The 23,045-nt window shown below is 42.6% G+C and overlaps 1 protein-coding gene across 6 annotated transcripts in view; it reads right to left on the reverse strand.

Moving 5' to 3' along the window:
• OSBPL3 (oxysterol binding protein like 3) overlaps nt 1–23,045 on the reverse strand; it is a 194,155-nt gene that overhangs the window by 98,306 nt on the left and 72,804 nt on the right. For all 6 annotated transcript variants that reach the window (XM_018047074.1, XM_018047077.1, XM_018047075.1 and 3 more), the window contains one exon: nt 692–937. In XM_018047074.1, coding sequence (XP_017902563.1) covers nt 692–784 — 93 coding nt within the window. In that variant the 5' untranslated portion in view covers nt 785–937. The remainder of the gene's footprint in view (nt 1–691; nt 938–23,045) is intronic.

The following is a 23,045-nucleotide window of genomic DNA, read 5'->3' on the forward strand; positions in this document are numbered from 1 at the left end:
GTTAGCGGGGTGTAAAGGAAAGTGTGGGCTCTGAAGTCAAACAGAATGAGCTTTGGTTTCTTATTTCTGCCACTTAATACACAATCTGTGTGTCCTCAGGCAGAATAACTTCATTGGTCTGACTCAGCTTCCTTACAGAGAAAACAGGAATATCAATATCTTTGTTGGAAGACAGTGGCAACAATTGAATAAAATAATGCAAAGAGCCAAATACAAATTTTCCCATCCAGCAGACTCTCAAGCTACATTATGAAAATTATCTAAAATTTACTCCTCTCAGATAACTGCTACTGCTGCTGCTAAGTCGCTTCAGTCATGTCCGACTTTGTGCGACCCCACAGACAGCAGCCCACCAGGCTCCCCCGTCCCTGGGATTCTCCAGGCAAGAACACTGGAGTGGGTTGCCATTTCCTTCTCCAATGCATGAAAGTGAAAAGTGAAAGTGAAGTTGCTCAGTTGTGTCCGACTCTTTAGCGACCTCATGGACTGCAGCCTACCAGGCTCCTCCGTCCATGGGATTTTCCAGGCAAGAGTACTGGAGTGGGGTGCCATTGCCTTCTCAGATAACTAAGATATGACTAAAAGCAAATGTTCCTAAAATGAGAAGTAGGAGTTCCCAAGTAAATGTACACATTTTAATCTGCAAACTTCTTGATTTAAATTTGCTCTTGAAATTTCCATTAAACTTTACCTGTCGACTTCCTTGCTTGGAAGAGCAGCTGCTTGTGCTCCTTGAAGGTGAGACCAATTTTTGGGATACCGCAAGGCTCTTCTCATCACTCATATTGAATGGCGTGTCACTTGGCCTCAGTGTAGTCAGAATGCCATCAGAAGACAGTGGAGCAGGGAGTATAGATATGGAAGTCCCACACAGGCAGGTGGCTCAGCTTTTATCCAATATGTTTTAAAACCATTTTGGATGCCCTAGAGAAAATCCCTAAAACCAAAATAAAAGAATTAGCAAAAAAGTCCCAGGCATCAGACATCATCTATAATTAGCCACTGAATGTCTGAAAGTTGTTTATCCACACTACAGATTACAGAGCCATGATAGTTAGTCATATCAGGGGCTGGAAAGGAAAAGATGCTTTATACCTATCTCTTATTGAAAATTATGGTGGTGGTTTTTCATATATGTGGTTTTTCATGTAGCTTTGCAATATGACAGGCTTAAGAACACTAGTAGAAAATCTGAGTCCAGACACATAGAAAATCTGTACCATAAAAAACATCCCAAATCACAGTGAGATACCACTTCACACCCATGATGATAGATATAATCAAAAACCTGAAAAATAACAAGTGTTGGAAGAAACTGGAACCTCCAGGTATTCCTTCTAGAAATTCAAAATGGTGCAGCTGTAATTGACAACAGTCTGGCAGATTTTTAGAAGTTAAACATAGAATTATCCTATGATTCAGCACTTACACTACTAGGTATATACCAAAAGAATTGAAAAAAGTATTTCAACAAAAATTTGTACAAGAAGGTTCACAGCAACGCTATTTACTCACAATAGCCAAAGGTAGAAATAACCCAAATGTCCATCAACTGATGAATGAATAAATTACATACTGTAAGTGATAGGGGTCTGGATGTTTGTGCCTCCCCCCAACCCCACCATCCAGATTCATATGCTGAAATCCTAATGCCCAACGAGACTGTATTAGAAGGTAGGGGTTTGGGGAGGTGTTAGGTCCTGAGGGAAGAGCCCTCATGAATGGAATTACTGCCCTTATGAAAGAGACCCCATAAGTCCCCAGCCCCTTCTACCATGTGAGGCTACCATGATAAGCCTGCCACCCAAAGAGGGTACTCTGACCGTACTGACATCTTCATCTTAGACTTCCAGCCTCTAGTCCTCTGAGGAATAAATTTTTACTGCTTATATGCCATCCAGTCTGCAACATTTTGTTAGAACAGCCCAAACAGACTAAAACAGTATATTCACACAATGGAATTATTTATTCAGGAATTAAAAGGAATGAAGTACTGACACATGCTATAACATAAATGAGCCCTAAAAACATTATGCTAAATGAAACAGCCGGACATAAAAAACCCCCACATAGTACATGTTTCTATTTATATGAAACATCCAAAGCAGGCAAATCCATAGAGACAGAAAGCCAATTAGTGGTTGTCAGGGGCTGGGGGATTTGAGGAATAGAGTTCAGCTACAGGGTTTCCTTTAATGGTGATTAAAATGTTCTGGAACTAGTATATTGTGAAAGTACTAAATGTCACTGCATTATATACTTGAAAATGGTTAAAAAGTTAATTTTATGTTATGTATATTTTACACAATTTTTAAAAATCCCTTTCTGTTTTTTTGAGGGGATGTGGTTGGGGAATTTGTTCTACCAAAGGTTTCTGGAGACATCTTCTAAAAAAAACTACAACATGGTATAACAAAAACCATGGGGAAAGCCGAATTTTCCATATCATCTATTAGCATATTAGTAAGGGCTTCCCTGGTAGCTCAGCTGATAAAGAATTCACCTGCAATGCAGGAGACCCCAGTTTGATTCCTGGACAGAGGAGCCTGGTGGGCACAACTGAGCAACCAAGCACAAAACTAAAACAATGGTCATTTGGTGAGTCCATGCTACTTACTGCCAAGCACTTTAGTATGGGTTCCCCATACAGTGTCTCATTTCATCAAAGTCTGATGGGAAAAAGCCAAGTTTCTAAGACGTTAGGTCACTTGACCAATCACACAGCTGGCAAGTGACTGAATCCAGGCTAGATGCCAGACCTATAACCTTGGTGCTGGAAATGAGCATGCCTGAGTAGCCAGGGCTGGTGAGAACAGCTACTACCCCATCTCTGGGACCTAAGAGAACTGAGGAGCTAAGCTAGGAAGACTCAGGAGGGAGTGCATCAGAAGCCAGCTCTGAAGAGGCAACGCTCCATCTTTTCCACAGCACCGATCTCCAAGATGGTGGTATCTCTGGTGGGGAAGGGGATGGACCAGGACAGACGCAGAGACCCCTTTATGAAACCAAGTCCCCTGAAACTAAGTTCCATGCTGAACTGGTGATTAATCTCCCTATCCAAAACTTTATTCCCTCTCTTGTTTCATAACTGTTCCTCCTCAGGATTGAAGAGTATCAAAGTAAAAGGCAGGAGCCTGTGGAGCCTTCCCAGGACAGACCAAGTTTCTGAGACTGTTACGTCACCTGACCAATCCCCATCCCCATGTCCTCCGCCTGCCTCTTGTTTACAGGAAAGCTTTAGTTTCCTAGGTCTCCCCGGAGTCTCAAAAGGCTGGCTCAAGAGTTAATGATTAGGAAATGTGATGATGTAGGAACAAAGAATGGCTTTTGGGCCAGGAAACTGGTAACGATTTAGACCATAAACCAGCAGAGCCACTGAACTCCCAGTTCCATGAAAGATATAAAGGTTTGACTCAGACCTGCTTTTGCTGAAATCAGGACCCCACCAGATGAAAACTGCTGACCACAAGCATGGAGACCCCCAGCTAGGTTGAAACTAGAAGTGATGCTCGAAACTTCATGCCATCATGATGCCAATCAGTATGAGGACTGTGCACAAGCTGATCACACACCCCACAGCCCCCTCACTCTCACTGTCTTTAAAACCTTTGTCTCCCAACTGGCAACTTGGAGATGGTCTTAGGACATTAGTCCACCATCTTCCCAGGTTGCTGGCCTCCTGAAAAAAGCAATTTTACCTTTTCCACCAACTCTTGTCTCTTGAGTACCGGCCTTCTGAGCAGGGAGCAGTTGAACCTGGGTTTGGTCAGCCTCATTTGGTTACATTTACAAGTGGTTGGCTGTGCTGCCCCCAGCCAACCCTTCAGCTCTCTAGAGGGCCTTCATCCATAGCCCTGAGTTAAGGATGACTAACATGTTTAGGTTTTGCCTTCAGACTTTTATTTAACACACTAAGTGCAAAAAAATTCTACAACTTTCCCAAGCACATTAACAATAATTGAAATTTTTTAATATATAATTCATTTGGTTCTTAGTAAATTATAAAGAATTATATGGCTGTCCAGGAACAAGCTAGTTAAATATTATATCAAACTTCTGGTTAATTGTTAAATACTCAAGTCTACTAATCCTTTCACTAATACTTCTAAAATAATGCATATGCCAAGGTCATAAAATAAAACCAAGACAACAACAACAAAAAAAACATCAAAATCTCAGAAAATAAAATAAAGGTAGCTGTAAGTCATAGAACTCAATTCCCATGTTGCTTTTATAGATCTTCCCTACAAATCTATGTATTCATCATATATCGAATCCAACAATAAATAAGACTAAAAACAAACCAACCAATACCAGCCTCCTGGGAAGTTAGCTTTACTTACGGGGCATGACTAATTGTACCTAAAGTTAGAAGCAAATGCAGCCCAGTTAAAAATGACAAGAGAGGCTGTTAAGATATATCAATAGTGTGTTTAAAAGCAGTGTTGGCTGTTGCTATTTAAGAAAGAAAGAAAAAGAAAAACCTGATGGGAACCCCAAATGATGAAATGTCTGGGGGGGGGGGGGGGCAGCCATTGCTATGACAACCGGTTTCACAGTGGATGAGAAATGCCAACAAAGGGATTCCACTTTTGTGTGTTTTTTTTGTTTTGTTCTGTTTCAAGGCTGAGATTCTAACAGTGAGAGTACGGGACAAAGTGAAGTGTGACATGTGCAGAGGGACAGAAAAGAGCACTTAGTCCATAAAATAAGAGTCACAATTCTGAAACTGTGCCAAATCAGAAACACCATAATCCTGTCCTACAGTAGAGGCATCTGATTAAAAGAGTCATCTTTATCTTTTAACCCTGTCAAATTTCACCTTGCAGGCAACAGCTACTAAGGCCAGAGCTGTGAGTAAGCTAAATCCCATACTCATTGAAATTGGAACTTTGAGTAAAGACCTCCAAAGGCACCATCTGCTGTGGCCCCCACCCCTGCCTCCTCCTCCTCCACCTCCTCTTCTGGGTAAAATAAAAGGTGGGAATCCACAACCCTGCCCCGATCCACCCCTGGGTGAGTTTGAGATGATGTCTAAGGAAATAAATGTTTCATCCCCCAGCCCCTTCCTATCTAACCTCATCAGAAATTCAGTCAAAATTACTAAGGGCAACTTAAAGGTCAAAAGAAGTCAAATCCTGGGGAAAGGATATGCTTAATTCAGGGCAGAATAAAGAATGAAGGCAGTAGTAGCCCCAGACTAAGGTACCAGAGGAGTAAGCTGGTTGCATGGAATGAGGCAGCTATTGCCTCCAACTTATGGGACCCTGCAGGCTGGCCTGGGTTTGGCCCGGGCAGCGGGGAGGGCGCGGAGGTGGGTCACCAGAGGAAAGACCTCGATGAGAGTCCTTACACAGAGGACCTTGACAAAGGGGAGTCACATGAAAGTCTGGTGTCATCTACTCCAACTAGCTAAGTAAAAGGGCAAAGAGAAAGCCCTGTAGGGAGACAGACACTGGCCAGCGGCCAGGCCACAGATCCAGTGGTGTAAGTCTTGAAGAGGCAGGAACACATGAAAAACACTGGTGCTTTCAGTCCCCCCATGGACAAACTCTAACTCAAGAAGAGTATTGGTTTGAACAAAATACAAGAGTTTCCTTGCTCATAGACTGAGAACAACCTGTATTTCCCCCTTATTATTCACTGAGTCACCTTACATACAGTAAAGTGAACAAATCTTAAGTGCACAGACAACCCTGAGAGCTTACATTTTATATTTGCAAATACTGACATAACCACCACCTGGATCAAGAAATGGAGCATATGCAGCCTCCCCACAAGGTTTCTGCACCCTCTGGCCCTTGAGATGCCTGGTGAGGAGCTGGTTCTTCTGCTCCTGCAGGTACCTGTCAACATACCCCAGGTACAGACAGCTGGGACCTCCCGAGCTTGCTAGAACAGGAAATATGACGGCTCTTGTGCCTTCTGGCTAATGCAAGCGTTTGTTGTGCAACAGAACTCAGAGACTCACTCTCATTTCAACAAATCACCTAGTAGCCAAATCCAATAGGGATAAGAAGCTCAGTGCATTTACGTCGATTCAAAAATGCTTCTCTTGGGCCTCTGAGATGAGCTTGGGTCCTCTCTCACCACTGCCACCCATCTGGACAAGCAGCAGGGTCAGGTCCAAGAGAAAATGGAGTTCTGGTTACAAGCCCACTGGGCATAACAGGTGCAAACATATGTCGTCCAGAGGCTCAATTAGGGAAGAGAGAACTCCTGTTTCTACCAAGAAAGGGGAAGAATCAAAGACCAAAGCACTGTCGAGCAATTTGGCAACAAAGGCTATTTTAAGACCTATTTTAGAAATTTTCACTAAGAAAAGAATGTACAGTTTGGGAAAAGACACAAAGAGAGATTCACATCAAGACCTATGCGCCTTCATGAAAAGATGCTCAATATCACTAATTATTAGAGACATGTAAATCAAAACGAAAATGAGGCATCACCTCACAACTGTCAGAATGGCTATCATCAAAAAGAACACAAATAACAAAAGTCAGTAAGGATGTGGAGAAAAGGGAACCTTCATGCACTGCTTGTGGGAATGTAAGTTGGTACATGCTAAGCTGCTTCAGTCTTGTCCAACTCTTTGCAACCGTATGGTCTGTAGCCTGCCAATTTGGTGCAGCCATTATGGAAAACAGTATGGAGGTTCCTAAGAAAACTAAAAAATAAAATTACCATATAATCCAGCAATCCCACTCCTGGGCATATATCTACACAGAAACATAATTTTAAAAGATACATGTACCCCTATGTTCATAGCAGCATTATTCACAATAGCAAGACATGGAAATAACCTAAATGTCCACCGAAAGATGAATGAGTAAAGAAGACGACATACACAAAAGAATACTACTCATCCGCAAAAGAATGAGATAATGCCATCTGCAGCAACGAGGATGCAACTAGAGATTATCATACTAAGTGAAGTCAGAAAGAAAAAGACAAATACCACGTATCACTTATATGTGGAGTCTAAAATATGGCACAAATGATCTTGTTCAGTCACTCAGTCATGTCCAACTCTTTGCGACCCCATGGTCTGCAGCACGCCAGGCTTCCCTGTCCTTCACCATCTCCCAGATCCTGCTCAAACTCATGTCCATTGAACCTACCTGTGAAACAGAAACACTCACAGACATACAGAACAGAGTTGTGATTGCTGAGGGGATGGAGGAGAGACTGACTGGGAGTTTGGGGTTTGCACATGCAAACTACTACGCACAGAATGGATGGGAGCTATATTCAATATCCTGGGATAAACCATAGTGAAAATAATGTAAAAAAGAATGTATATATGTGTATAACTGAGTCAATTTGCTGTACAGCAGAAATTGACACAACATTATAAATCAACTATGTGTGTGTGTGTTCAGTCATGTCTGACTCTTTGCAACCCCATGGACGATAGCCCCCCAGGCTTCTCTATCTATGGAATTTCCCAGGCAAGGAAACTGGAGTAGGCTGCTATTTTGCACCCCAGGAGGTCTTCCTGACCCAGGGCACAAACCGGCATCTCCTGCGTCTCTTGGATTGGCAGGCGGTTTCTTTATCACTGCGTCACCCGGGAAGCACTTTAATTAAAAAAAACTTTTTTAAAGACTTACGTGCCTTGAAAGGAGCTAGACTTGGGTTTAAATTGGTGCTCCCTTATTACAAACTCTGTTCACCTTGATCAATGTATTAACCTCTCTGATCTTCAGGGTTTCTTTATGCAGGAAATGGGGAACTGTGAGGATTAAATGAGAAAATGAGGATAAAGAGCCTGCCCTGAATGCAATAGACACTTAACAGAAGCTAGTTTCACATCCTCCTTACTTGACTTCCTGGAAGTGGCATATGCACCAAAGATACAATCCTATACTCCTCTTGCAACCAAAAACAAATAAGTACTCTACAGAATGTTGAAACGTTTTTGTCTTTCAATATATTAACATTTCCCCAAATCTGTAACACAAGTGTGAACAGATTTTTTAACTGTCAAAGCAGCATGCTTACTTTGGGACAAGCCATACATGCAGAAAGATTAAAGCCACATAGTTCATCACCACTGGCTGCCCCCAAAAGCAGCTAAACTGGCAGATCTGGAATGGCAGCATATAACACAGCCATTTATTGATCTATTAGACCTGAGGGTCTGCACTCACACATTTGGTTATGTTTTGCTTGAAAAACACAGGGTTTGCTTCCAGCCTTGGAAACAACTCCAATGAAGACCAGATGGCGTACAGTTTCAGTTAATTTAAAATTCCCCAGTAAGATATGCCAACTAAAGAAGGTCCTTTACCACCCAGTTCAAGGATTAGCTACCGCATTGACCTTCAACATACCATGAAAGGATTTCCGGGTGGAATCAGGAATGAGGCACTTTGTGCTCTGGGAAAACTGGCAGAACATGCCTTTAGATAGCTAGATATTTTCAGAAGAAATTTCATGCAGGCAGTTTCTTGCATCTTTCCATACTTAGAAAAGTATTAAAACCATTAACTAAGATATTTGTTCCTCATGACTGGCAGCAACCCCCTGCCAAGATGTGTGCTTGATTGCATGTACCCCTTCTCCAAAATCACATACCTACTGAGCTATTCTCCCAACTTCTTCGAAGCAGTCTTCAGGGCGATCTGAGAGGCTGTCTCTCAAGCTACAGCCCTCAGTAAGCCCCCAAATAAAACTAGAACTCACAGCTTTCATGTTGTATGTTTGTATTTCAGTTGACAAATAGATGGATAAATTATTTACTGAATGGAATGTCCATTTCTGGTCTTCTTTGGTAAAAGAAAATTATTCAAATCCTGGATATGCATCTTTTTGGAAATGATACCTTCTGAAACATCTTGATTCCCCAAAATGTTACATGATCAAAAGTAGGGCTTTCATTATTTGACTGTAAGCTCCAAAATGATCAGAGCTTTCCAGAAGCTAGTTCTAACCACAATGCCCTTGGACAGCTGGCCCTGGCTTTCTGTGTGCGATGCTGGCCAATCTGCATTAACTATCTGGATTCTGGATGGCTGGACTGATTCAGGGAGGCTGACATCTGACTGTCCCTGGGGGATGAGTCCTGCGGCTCAGAGGCAAAGGAGTTGCCACCCCCTCTACCCTAATGGCAGACAGCCCCTCCAGAAACCTTCTGTCCTTGTATTTTCTCTATCCTAGACCTGCTGGGAGGACAGGGGTCTAGAGGTCTAAAGATTCAAATGCTTACTTTGTCACATTAAAACAGAATATCCATTTCCACCCCCTCCCAATCCATGAAAAGCACATTATCTGCCCTTTGTGTTCACTTCTTCAGAGAGGAACATGTTATTGCGCAGATCTCAATCCAGCAACAGAAATGCGTGGGAACACAGATTTGAAGTGTGGCAGCTTCCATGAGACAAAAACCTTGACAGGGACACCAGGTTTAAGTTTTGTTCAAACCATTTATCTTCCACCATTGAATAAAAAGAATGAAAAGCCTCAAAATACTAGTCAGTCGCTACACAGAATCCTGGAACCTAAGAGTGAATTCTAGCCCAACTTTTCACACAAAGCAAGAATTCTCTCAGTAACATTGCTGGATCATTTCTTCTTGACCATTTCCCATAACAGAAACAGGGCACCCCATGTTACTTTTTGTTAGAAATGCCTTTTCACTTAGAGCTGAACTTTGTCTCACTAGGACACATGGGTCCTCCATCTGCACTCCATCACTAAAGACAAGATGAACCACTTCTATCACCATAACATGCATTGGAACTACCATCACTTCCACTCCCCACCCAGCAAATCTTTTCTTCCCCAAACCAGTCACATTCGCATCAGCCACTTCTTACTGATCTTCATAATCACAGATATCCAACTCTGATCACACTTCAATTTGTCTGTGCTTCCCTGGAAATGATTCCCAGAGGTAAAGACAACTTCCAGGCATGGTCTGCTGAGAGCAGGACAGAAGGAAACAATCACCTCCCTTGCCTTATACACACAACTGTTAATACTGCCTCACTTCATCCTAGCTGGGGACGCCCACCCTCTTCCTAGCACGCACTGTCCTTGCAGCTCTCTAGGACTGTGATGTGATAGGAACTGTGGAGAAGCTGGCCTGCCTTCTTTCTGAGCAGGATTCCTTACTTCCTTTAGCTGAAATTCAGGACTTGACGGTTCTTTATTATGATTAATTACCCCATATTAGTTTTATCTCATCATCCCAGCCTATCAAGATATCTCTGGGCAGCAACTGTCATTCTGTGTGTTTGGCCAACTTTTCCTTTGTTGTGCCATTCAGAGATTGCACAGGAGTGTGAATTCTGTCCTCACCCAAGTAAACCACATGGGAGATTTAATAAGAAGAGTGTCAAGGGCACTGAGGTTTTCTCCATAGCTTGATGTTAATTTGTTCATTAATTAACGTTTCGGGGACCAACTGTGCCAACCCACTGCAAATCCCCATAACTGTAGAGTCATTTCTCAAAGTGCCCAGATCTATCTACCTTCTTCAAAATCTCATGGATCATTGTTTTTAAAAGCCAAATTTTGGAAGCTCCAAAACCTTCTTTTATTATCCAAAGCTTGTGGGTTTTCAAAAATTGAGCTCAGACCAGGAGCATCAACATTACCTGGGAGCTTGTGAGAAATGCAAATTCCCAGGCCCCATCACAGACCTGCAGATTTGAGAACTGAGGGTGGGGCTGAGTCATCTGTTTTCAGCAAGTTCTCCAGGAGATTCTGACACACAGGTATAAGGATCACTGCTGTAGTTGAATACTGCATCTCTGGCATAGAACCTTGGGACATCCAGTGTACTTTCATCAGGAGATTGGAGGAGACCCTGAGCTCTTTTCCGAGGAAGATTCTGTCCTGTTTCTTAGCTTCTCCTTTAAGCCAAGGACAGCAAAAGCCAGGTATATGTGTTTCCTGTCCCCGCTCCCATGCTTAAAACACTCCCATCATGGTGAGTTTTCTCCAACAGATCTCCAAAAACCTGGAAGATAGTTGGCTGGAAAAATCCTATCCTGCCAAGGTCCACATGGGTACAGTAGGGCAGGCAGAGGTCTGTGAATCCCTTTATCCTGATCAGGAGCCTGAATTTCACAAGACAATCACCGTGGTCTGGTCACAAGAGTCACCACCCACAGACTTATCCTTCCTCAACACAAAGCATCTAACCCTCCAGGGTCTTGCCAAACATTATGACCCTGAACACTGTACTGTCCAGACTTTATAGGCAATGAATCTCAACTCTGACTGCATATTAGAATTACGTAGGGAACTTTCTAAAATGCTGATGGCCAGGCCCAGATCTATCATATTGCAACCTGGGGTGGGCGTCAGGCTTTTAAGTGATTCTGATATGGAAAAAGGGTTGAGGGCCACCAGCAGATAATCCAGAAATATAATTTGTATACCAGCTCAGGCCAGATCATCAAATGGATGAGCTGATGGAACTGTACTATTCTGATCTGTGAAGAATTGTTTTCCCTGCACTATCCTCTAGACTTAAGCCTCTGACCTACAATGAAAGAGATCATATCTGTGAAAACAAAGAGCTAAGCCAACAACCCACACGAGGATACCGGGAAATTCTATAGAGTAGTGTAATAATTAAGACTACAAGCTCTGGGGCTTCCCTGGTGGCTCAGTGGTAAAGAATCCATCCGCCAATACAAGAGACCCAGGTTCGATCCCTGGTCCAGAAAGACCCCACATACCGAGGAGCAACTAGGCCCTTGTGCCACAGCTATTGAGCCTGTGCCCTGGAGCCCAGGGATCGCAACTACTGAAGCCACATGCCCTAGAGCCCACTCTCTGCAATAAAAGAAGTCACTGAAATGTGAAGCCTGCGCACCGCAGCCACTGAGTAGCCCCTACTTGCCTCACCCAGAGAGAAGCCAGAGCAGCAAGGAAGACCCCGCACAGCCCCAAACGAACAAACAGATAAATAAAATTAGGGTGAAAAAGACTACAAGTTCTGCATTCAAACTGCCTGGGTTCAAATCCAGTCTTCGTAGGTGGCTTTAGGCAAGTTTTCAGCCTCTCATATCCTGTGTTTCATTTGACAGTTGGAAATAAAGCATTACCCCGAAAGGGATGTTGGGGTGATTCGATGAGTTAGTCCATATAAAAGCACAGAAAAGGTAAGGGGCAGTCATCTCTGGATGAGTTACTAGAGGATGTTGTGGTCACTGTTGTGACAACACCACGGTGGCTGCTTTTCTCTTTTCATGAGAAAAATAAAAAGGATATATACAAATATCTATATTCTTAGCACCCCAAATTAATAGGTCTCCATCCTTATTTGCATAAACATATCTATCATTTTCCTTTTAAAAATTGTGAATAATAAATACTATCATACCATACATTTCTTTCTGCAGCTGGTTTATTTTCACTCAAAATTATCACACACATACACATACGGTGGGCTTCCCTGGTGGCTCAGATGGTAAAGAATCTGCCTGCAATGCAGGAGACGTGGGTTCAATCCCTGGGTTGGGAAGATCCCCTGTAAAAGGGAATGGCTAACCACTCCAGTATTCTTGCCTGGACAAAGTGATGGACAGAGATATCTGGTGGGCTATTCTGATGGGCAGAGATGTCCATGAGGCTGCAAGAGTCAGACACAACTGAGCAACTAACACACACACACCCCCCCAAGTTCATTCCTGCCACATAATTGCATGGTATGACTTCGCCTTGTTTGACTTGTTCTCCTTTAGGTTGCTTCTGATTCTTTGCCCTTAAGAAGAGTGCTACAGGATCTGCTGCTTGGGAGGCTGCGGCCTGACTGTCTAAAATAAGCGGAACTGCTGTATCATACGGTAGAACTAGTTTTAGTTTTACCAGCTATTCCATATTGCTCCTCCAATTCACACGAGACAAAGATTTCTTTGAAGGACTTTTATAAGAACAGGCTATACATTCAGATCTCAGTATCAAAGTGCCTCTCCTAAGTGACCGGCTTGGTACAGCTTTTAGTCATTGAGAATTTATACATTATAACGTACGCCTCTTTACTGGGGGCACGAGGGCGCATGAATCAGATTGATGGCCGCACTGCTGGTGAACCTCAGTGGCAGCAGAAGAGCCTCTCTGTGTGCTTGCCTTACCTTTATTGTCCCTGTGCTCCAGTTCTCTTGACTTCCCACTATTTCCTGTGTAGCGTGTGTATTCTTGAAATCCACTTCAAAGAGTTGGTGAAATTAGATGATGTTTAAATAAGTTATCTTTTTTTTTTTTTTTTAAGCTAGAAAGTTGTACAAGCTGCTTCTGGGCTGTTGGCAAGATGTTCTGACAGTGGATAGTTTTCTTCCTGCTCTAGGCTGCCCTCCATGGTACTTCTTTAGGTGAGCCCTGGCCTCAGCTTGACAGCTGCAACTGCCTCCAACGTCTCCAAGCGGGAAGGGAGGACGAGACTGACAACTGATGACTCTAGTGCACAGAACTGGAAGACAGCACGTCCGTGAAGAAAGGAACAGGAGACTGGGAGAGGCCTGAATGGCCATGGTCCTTACTACCAGCCTTCCAGAAGTTCACAGATGGACGATTCAGAGCTGGCAGGATTTCTAGGAGAGCGCACTTACAGGCAGATGTGGAGGAGGTGGCACAGGTTATTTCCAAATCTTATGAAAATTCCAGGTCACACATCTAAACAAATCCTAGGCTTCACCAGAGGAGAAGCTATTGACTCAGACCTTAATTTTCTACCTTGCTCACAAGGCTATCACAAGATAGATACCTTATCAAACACTTCAAATAGACTTTGAATAGGTCTGACATCCTTAAAAAATAGGAAGAGCTTGCTATGCATAAACCCTGTCCTCTGGCAATACTGACTGGCTGCCTTGACGGCCAGGGCTTGGTTCCAACACGGAGCCCCTGCTGGTCACATGTCTCCTAGTTAGGCAGCCGTCCACGCGCTCTGCTGCTCCTACCCTTAGCCCACAGTCTGGCAGACACACCTGGATTTATCATCGGAACAGGAGGTGTACCGCTTACTTCATGAGCAAACTCATCATTCCCTTATGCCAATACCTGTGCTGACTCCCCTGATTCTGATTAAGACAACCACCCTCTCCTGGTTCAACCCCGACTTTCTCTCCCAAATCCCCCAATTCTGCAGATTCTAGCTGTGCCGTGACCCTCACCTCCTCACCCCAAAACCTGTTTTCCATTCTTTCATCCCTATAACCACCAATCCATTTTAGACCCCCATTAGGGGGGTCTCCACTTTTTCTTTTCCAACACTTCGATCTACCTCATGTTTTCCTGGCCCAGTTCATCTTTCCAGAAAGATTCCAGTGTCTCTTCTCTACACCAAATTCCCACTGGGCACTGAACTTGGTTAAAAATCCTAAGCCCTTCACAAGGCAGTGAAATTTATGTGACTTCAGACTCTGGTTCTATCTACCACCTACTCTGTGTTACTAAACTACTGAGTTGTTTTTTCATCTGAAAAAAGGGCCAAATAATCATACTAAGTCTTTCTGAAGACTGTCTGAAATAATACATGTCATGCACTAAGCACAATACTTGGCAGACATCACTCAGTTATATTTTAGTTGTATTAACCAAACCTCAACTATAAAATCTCACACCTGCATACCTAACATCGTATACTCTCCTGCAGTTACACCACTCTGCCTTGGTTCTTAGGCTAGTTCTTTTCTGCAAAGCATACTTCTAATCTGATGTCTCTCTTCCATCTATGGACATTCTCCCCACCCTCCAAAGGGCACTGCAAGCACCATCTGCTCCACGAAACCTTTTCCGAAAGCACCCCCACCCTGGTTTTGTTTCTCTTTTGAACTCCTACCTTACTTTTGTGCCTTTAAGTATGTCATAAGTTGCCCACATTTTGAGATTACTCTTTGCAACCTGACCACTAGATGTTAGATCTACATCACAATCAATGACTGAATTTTACTCATCTTTACATTCTGGGGGAAAGCAACTTAAAGATGAGCGCCCATGACAATCAAGCTAGACTGAATATCCTTCCTTAATCCTAGTTAAGAGGGAAAAAGTCCTCTGTGTAAGCATATTGATCTATTTCCAAGGAGCCACTCTCCTTCCCTCTTCACTAGACTTATTTGGGATTACATGTATATTTCAGAACATTTTAGCTATCCCTTTCTTTTTGAAGTCTCTTTACCATTTTCTTTAGCCACAGGAGAGATTATTTCTTTCTTTGAACTGTTTGAAATGTTTGTAGCGTACAGAGCTCTGCCCAAAGCAGGCTTCTTTGGGGATTTCATCTCCTGGTTCCTGTCACTTTATATCACTGGCCAATTCTGTTTATGGGTCAGAAAGAAATCCAGAGATATTCTTCCTTGCATTATTTTCTCAGGCTTCTTAAAAATTAGATTACCAGAACAAGTCAAGAGTTTATAAGAAGTTAGCAGAATAAAACTTCCAGTGGGTTTTACCAACATGTTTGGCATCCCCTCTAGAGTTGGGCTTCCCTGGTGGCTCAAATGATAAAGAATCTGCCTACAATGCAGGAGACCCAGGTTCGATACCTGGGTTGGAAGATACCCTGGAGAAGGGAATTGCAACTCAATCCAGTATTCTTGCCTGGAGAATTCCATGGACAGAGCAGCCTGGTGGGCCACAGTCCATGGAGCCACAAAGAGTTGGACATGACTGAGTGACTAACACTAAGAGTAATAATCTATGAGGAGAAAGCGCCATCCACAACCTGTCCGGCAATCCATAATATTGACCCCACTACAAAAACTTTCTGCGGCTTCTCTATTCCCATTGCCCTCACCTAGAAATCTACCTTTAGGGCCTGGATTTCCACAGGCCTGCTTCTTAAAGCAAAATATTCCCTTCCAAAATCCTATCTTCCTCATTAGAAACATCCTAACCTTCCTGGTGAGACAAATTAGATGATCAAATCAAGGCCCAACTTTTAATGTTCACTTTGCTTAGTCCTGGTGGCTTAGATGGTAAAGCGTCTGTCTACAATGCGGGAGACCTGGGTTTGATCCCTGGGTTGGGAAGATCCCCTGGAGAAGGAAATGGCAATCCACTCCAGTACTATTGCTTGGAAAATCCCATGGACAGAGGAGCCTGGTAGGCTGCAGTCCGTGGGGTCGCAAAGAGTCAGACACGACTGAGCGACTTCACTTTCACTTTTGCTTAGTCCTCAGAGGCTGCATCCTGGCAAACAGCTAAAGGTATGACAACCACCCTGCTTTCTGGTGTTCTTCTAGCGAGTTACTGAAGTTCTCTTCCTTGGCAACTGGTCTCCCCTTTGCTATGCCTATTGTTCTCTACTCAGTCAGATTTCAATCCTTTTTTTCTTCCCATCAAATTTCAGTTGAACTCTCTTGATCAGGTTAGCAAATTTCTTACCAAACACACACACTGATCCTCACAGAGGCCAAAACCTTTCCCGGCATACCAGACTTTGTTTATCAACACTATCTGTGTGACAGCTACTTGCACACTTTCTGCATCCTTTTCCAGCTCGTGGTCTATCCTCCTCAAAATGTAGGAATACCACACACCCCGCAGCAAACCTTCTGCTTCCTACCATGACTTCAAGGCACCAAGGATACATTTGTGGTTTCTTTGGACAATGCAGTGTATTTTCTTAAAACCCTTTTTCTTTTGTATTGGAGTATAGCCAATTAACATTGTTGAGATGGTTTCAGGCGCACAGCACAGGGACTCGGTCATACATACACATGTATCCATTCTCCCCCAAACTCCCCTCCCATCCAGGATGCCACATAACATTGAGCAGAGTTCCCTGTGATATACAGTAGGTTCTTGTTGATTATCCATTTTAAAATATAGCAGTTTGTACCTGTACAGGTTACATTTCTTTTATCCAAAGAAATGAACAGGGTGATGGTTTGTAGATCAGAAATTTTGGCAGGTTATCATGCATGCAAGCAGAGATAAGAAAGCCTTCCTCAGTGATCAGTGCAAAGAGATAGAGGAAAACAATAGAATGGGGAAGACTAGAGATCTCTCCAAGAAAATTAGAGATACCAAGGGAACATTTCATGCAAAGATGGGCCTAATAAAGGACAGAAATAGTGTGGACCTAACAGAAGCAGAAGATATTAAGAAGAGGTGACAAGAATACACAGAACTGTACAAAAAAGATCTTCATGATCCAGATAATCACAAAGGTGTGATCGCTCACCTAGAGCCAAACATTCTGGAATTTGAAGTCAAGTAGTCCTTAGGAAGCATCACTATGAACAAAGCTAGTAGAGGTGATGGAATTCCATTGGAGCCATTTCAAATCCTGAAAGATGATGCTGTGAAAGTGCTGCATTCAATAGGTCAGCAATTTGGGAAAACTCAGCAGTGGCCACAGGACTGGAAAAGGTCAGTTTTCATTCCAATCACAAAGAAAGGCAATGCCAAAGAATGCTCAAACTACCATACAATTGCACTCATCTCACATGCTAGTAAAGTAATGCTCAAAATTCTCCAAGCCAGGCTTCAGCAACACGTCAAACATGACCTTCCAGGTGTTCAAGCTGGTTTTAGAAAAGGCAGAGGAACCAGAGATCAAATTGCCAACATCTGTTGGATCATTGAAAAAGCAAGAGAGTTCCAGAACAAACATCTACTTCTGCTTTATTGACTACACCAAAGCCTTTGACTATATGGATGACAATAAACTGTGGAAAATTCTTCAAGATATGGGAATACCAGACCACCTGACCTGCCTCTTGAGAAATCTGTATGCAGGTCAGGAAGCAACAGTTAGAACTGGACATGGAACAACAGACTGATTCCAAATAGGGAAAGGGGTACACCAAGGCTATATATTGTCACCCTGCTTATTTACCTTATATGCAGAGTACATCATGAGAAATGCTGGACTGGATCAAGCACAAGCTGGAATCAAGATTGCTGGGAGAAATATCAATAACCTCAGATATGCAGATGACACTATCCCTATGGCAGAAAGTGAAGAACTAAAGAGCCTCCTGATGAAAGTGAAAGTGGAGAGTGAAAAAGTTGGCTTAAAGCTCAGCATTCAGAAAACTAAGATCATGGCATCTGGTCCCATCACTTCATGGCAAATAGATGGGGAAACAGTGGAAACAGTGACAGACTTTATTTTTTGGAGCTCCAAAATCACTGCAGATGGTGATTGCAGCCATGAAATTAAAAGACACTTGCCCCTTGGAAGAAAAGTTATGACCAACCTAGACAGGATATTAAAAAGCAGAGACATTATTTGCCAACAAAGGTCTGTCTAATCAAGGCTATGGTTTTTCCAGTAGTCATGTATGGTTGTGAGAGTTGGACTATAAAGAAAGCTTAGCACCGAAGAATCGATGCTTTTGAACTGCAGTGTTGGAGAAGATGCTTGAGAATCCCCTGGACTGCAAGGAGATCCAACCTGTCCATCCTAAAGAAAATCAGTCCTGAATACTCATTGGAAGGACTGAAGCTGAAGGTCCAATACTTTGGCCACCTGATGTGAAGAACTGACTAATCTGAAAAGACCCTGATGCGGGGAAAGATTGATGGCAGGAGAAGAAGGGGACGACAGAGGATGAGATGGTTGGATGGCATCACCGACTCGACGGACATGTGTTTGGGAAACTCCAGGAGTTAACTGATGGACAGGGAGGCCTGGCATGCCGCAGTCCATAGGGTCGTACAGAGTCGGACACGACTGAGCAACTGAACTGATAATGCATGCCTTAGCTTATCGTTCACCAATATCCATTTTACTTCTTTTAATCACAGAACTCTCAGGCTTAGCTGGGCACAAGCTCATCTAATCAGAAGCTACATTTCTAGCTTTCCTTGCAGCTTGGTGGCCACCAGAGAGATGTGAGTAGAAGTTATGTTAAAAAGAGCATACCCCTCAACCTTTCCCTGTTTCTGAGGGCTGAGAGATGGTGATAACTAGACCCAGAATTGAAAGCCATTATTTGAGGATGGTAATGTCATTGTACCAGCCTAGGAATAACCATACCCGGACAGTCAGAAGAGAGAGAAATAAACTTCAATCTTGTTATTTGGGGGTCTCTCAGTTACAGAGGTTTAGTGCAAACAATACAGGCTCTAAGAAGGTAGCATGGCTTACAATCAGGAATCTTGGGTCACCTTTGTACCCCTCAACAGAAAGTTGCCAACCATATCTATGATGGTCAGCTTCCTGGTCCCAGAAACAGGAACCCCTGAAACACTGGCAGTAAGAATCCCTACTGTTTGACAAAGCAGGAAAGCCGCTGTTTCCAAGTTCCCAAAGTATATTATCTTCTAAAGCAAGCCCATATTCTTCAGTAGGCCTTGGGATAGAGATGAATCCTCAAATCACTTCACCTTCTCCAGCAGGACAGCCCCCTGCATGTTGCATTTACCCCCAAACAGTCCTCAGAGCCACCCCAGAACTGAAGACTTAATGTTCTGGGTGGAGAGGGGTGAGTCCACAGGACATATGACCATCCCTGCACTCTTGAATGAGAAAATCAGAAACAGGCTGAGTTTCCTTCTCTTTCTGGTATTTAGCCATCATGACTTGCCCTTCTCTGTCTCTAGAGGAAGAAACACTGATGGATAAAGGTGGGCTAGTAAAGGAAACTACCGTGAAAGACAAGAGGCTGACTGAGAACAGCCAAACTGATGAAAATTCAACTTAATATCTATAAAGTGCCTATCTAGACAGTATATTAAAAAGCAGAGACCTTTGCTGACAAAGGTCCATAGAGTCAAAGCTATGGTTTTTCCAATAATCATCTATGGATGTGAGAGTTGGACCATAAAGAAGGCTATATGTCAAAGAATTGATGGCCTCCAATTGTGCTGTTGGAGAAGACTCTTGAGAGACCCTCAGACAGCAAGAACATCAAACCAAACAATCCTAAAGGAAATCAATCCTGAATATTCATTGGAAGAACTGATGCTGAAGCTGAAATTCCAATACTTGGGCCACCTGACAAAGAGCCGACTCATTGGAAAAAACCTTGATGCTGGGCAAGATTGAGGGCAGGAGAAAAAGGGGATGACAGAAGATCAGATGGATGGCATCACTGACACAATAGACATGAGTTTGAGCAAGCTTCGGGAGATAGTGAAGGACAGGGAAGCCTGCTGTGCTGCAGTTCATGGGGTCGCAAAGAGTCGGACCAAGCGACTGAACACCACCAGAAAGTGTCCATAGCTCTGCTAACCCCAAACGATGGAAAAAAGTGACCTGAAGCTTAATCCAAAGAGGGACCCACCCTGGCCAAGGAGATAAGGTATCTGTAGATGAAATGAGTGAGAACACAGTTCAGGGTGGGCTATCTAGGAGGTTTTGTGGACATTCACAGGGAAGAGTTCAGAGAAGCTGATGTTGTGAGCTATTAAAGAGGTGTCCCGAGGGGAGCCTTAGAGATGTGGACTGGACATGACTAGGTAGAGAGGAATGTGGGGGATAGGGAGGACACCTCACACAGGATTTCCCAAGCCTGGCAGGATCACCCTGAGGAGCATCTACAGACTACCAAAGTCTGGCCCCACTCCATACCAACTCATCCAGAGGCTCTGGGATGAGGCCCAGGCAAGTTCCCCAGGTGACTGTGATGCAATGTGTGGGATGAGAACCACTCCCTGATCCTGCATCCAGAAATGATAGAAAGATTTACTCCACAGAACTGCCTTCTTTTATCTTAGCATTTCATTTCATTTCAGTATCTAATGCCAGACCAACGTCTATTGCATCTCATTTGTACCAAATTAAAATACAGAGCAGGATGTGACTTAGCAGTTTAAAGGGTAAGAAGAGAGAGCGCCTCCGAAGAACTTAAATTAACATCTTGTGGTTTGAATTTTATCAGTGGGTGTTGTGAACCTCTCTTAACTGACAACTGCTGGCGGAAGTAGGGTAGATTTTAACAATTGGCAACCACAGACAGCATTTCATTACTGATCTAAAAAGACTATCAGTTGAGTCACTAAAAAATGTGAATGTGAAATTTTTAAACTTCTATCACTCATAAAGTCTGTTCAGCAATGTAAACATTAAGCTAACAATGACTAATACTCCATCATTGTTACCTGAATGCTCTCAAATAACAAGAAACAAAATACCTAGTGGTTGTGGTTAAGGTATCAGATGTACACACTTCAAGTTGTCTGTCCTCCTAACTAAAAATAACCCAAGGACTGAGATGCTAAGCTTCAAACAAATTCTTTAAACGGTATTTCCCAAGATATTATGTATATATTTGGGGAGAATTGCTGGAGCAATAGTAAACAATCTCTTGTAAGAGGCCCGAAAGAAAAGTCACTAATTTAGCAAATGTAGGCGGGGAGGAAAAAGGATATAGGGAGTTTTCCTCTCCTAGGGGATGGACTACTGCAAGAAAATAAGCATGAGACACTTCTAACCCAGTACAACCTGAAAAACAGTTATAAGGAGAAACAAAATGGAAAGGCAGAGAAAACAGGTTTTTAAAAAATCGAGGTGGTTATTGGCAGAGTAAAGCTAAAACGGCGAGAGAAAGGTGAAGTACCTCTGCCACGAATGTTAACTGTGAAGGTTGTTTTCTTCCTCCAGGAGAGTGTGTATATCAGAAGCAATTTGAAGACTGTGTCTAACTCTAGTTTTTTGTAACTAATACTACACTCAATAGGTGGCAGGTTATTTGTTAATCAGATTGATGCTCAACACTGAAAAAACAACAAAACAACTCAATTTAAAAATGGGCAGGAGATCTGAGCAGACATTCTAAAGTAGCCATGCAGATGGCTCACAGGCACATGAAAAAATGCTCAACATCATTAGTCAGAGAAATGCAAATCAAAACTAGAGTGGCATCATCTCACACCTGTTAGAATAGCTATCATCAAAAAGAACACAAATAAGAAATGTTGGCGAGGATGTGGAGAAAAGGGAACCTTCATGCAGCTGGTGCTAGGAATGTAAATTGGTGCAGCCACTGTGGAAAACAGCATGGAGGTTTCTCAAAAAACTAACTACAGAACCACCGCATGACCCAGCTATTCCACCCCTAGGTATATATCCAAACAAAACAAAACAAGAATGCTAATTCAAAAAGATACATGCACCCCAATGCTCACAGCAGCATAATTTACAGTTACCAAGATATGGAAGCAACCTAAGTATCTATCAACAGATGAACTGATGAAGAGGTGATATATATACATATACACACAACAGAATACTACTCGGCTATAAAAAAAGAATGAAATTTTGCCATTTGCAACAGCATGGATGGACTTGGAGGGTATTGTGCCAAATGAAACAAGTCAGACAGAGAAAGATAAACACTGAGTGGCATCATTTATATGTAGACTCTAAAAAAGAAAACCAATGAATATAAGAAAAAATAAACAGACTTGCAAATATAGAGAACTAGTGCTTACCAGTGAGGAGAGGGAAGAAGAGAGAGGAATGATAGGGGTAGGATATTAAGAGGTATAAACTACCATGTGCAAAATAAATAAGCTACAAGGATAAAATGCACAATGGAGAATATGGCCAATATTTTATAATAACTATAAAAGAAGCATAACCTTTAAAACTATATTGTACACCTGAAACTTAAATAATATTGCACAGCAACTACACCTCAATAAATTAATATAAAAGCACATAAAACGAAAACTTGTGTCCCCTTCCCCTTGCTTCTAGAAGATTTTATCTCAGAGATAGGCAAAGAAATATGCTAAAGCATCCATTTATCACACTGAAAAAAATTCTGTAGAAAGGTGGATCCTAATTGTTTAGGAGTTTGCATCTAGTGACAATGTAAAGAAAGAGTAATAATAGAAAGTACAAATAAGAAAATCTAAGTCAGAAGTGAGATGTAAAGTATCAAAACTCCAGCTGGATTCCATCTGGTTAATTTTTGAAATAATTTTCAGCAACCAGGACCCTGCTCTTCACTTGATTCTTCTACGCTGTGCATTCACTGTAGATATCATTTGAACAAGGGGTTTAGCACACTGAAGGTGTTTCAACACATCATTCTGCATATAGACAGCATCTATCAAAGAAGTTCCAGTACTATGCAAATGGAAACTCCCCCACCTCACACCCAAAGGCAGAACAGCCCCAG

The sequence above is a fragment of the Capra hircus genome, chromosome 4 (assembly GCF_001704415.2).
Source record: "Capra hircus breed San Clemente chromosome 4, ASM170441v1, whole genome shotgun sequence".
In the NCBI taxonomy this organism is placed as follows: domain Eukaryota; kingdom Metazoa; phylum Chordata; class Mammalia; order Artiodactyla; family Bovidae; genus Capra; species Capra hircus.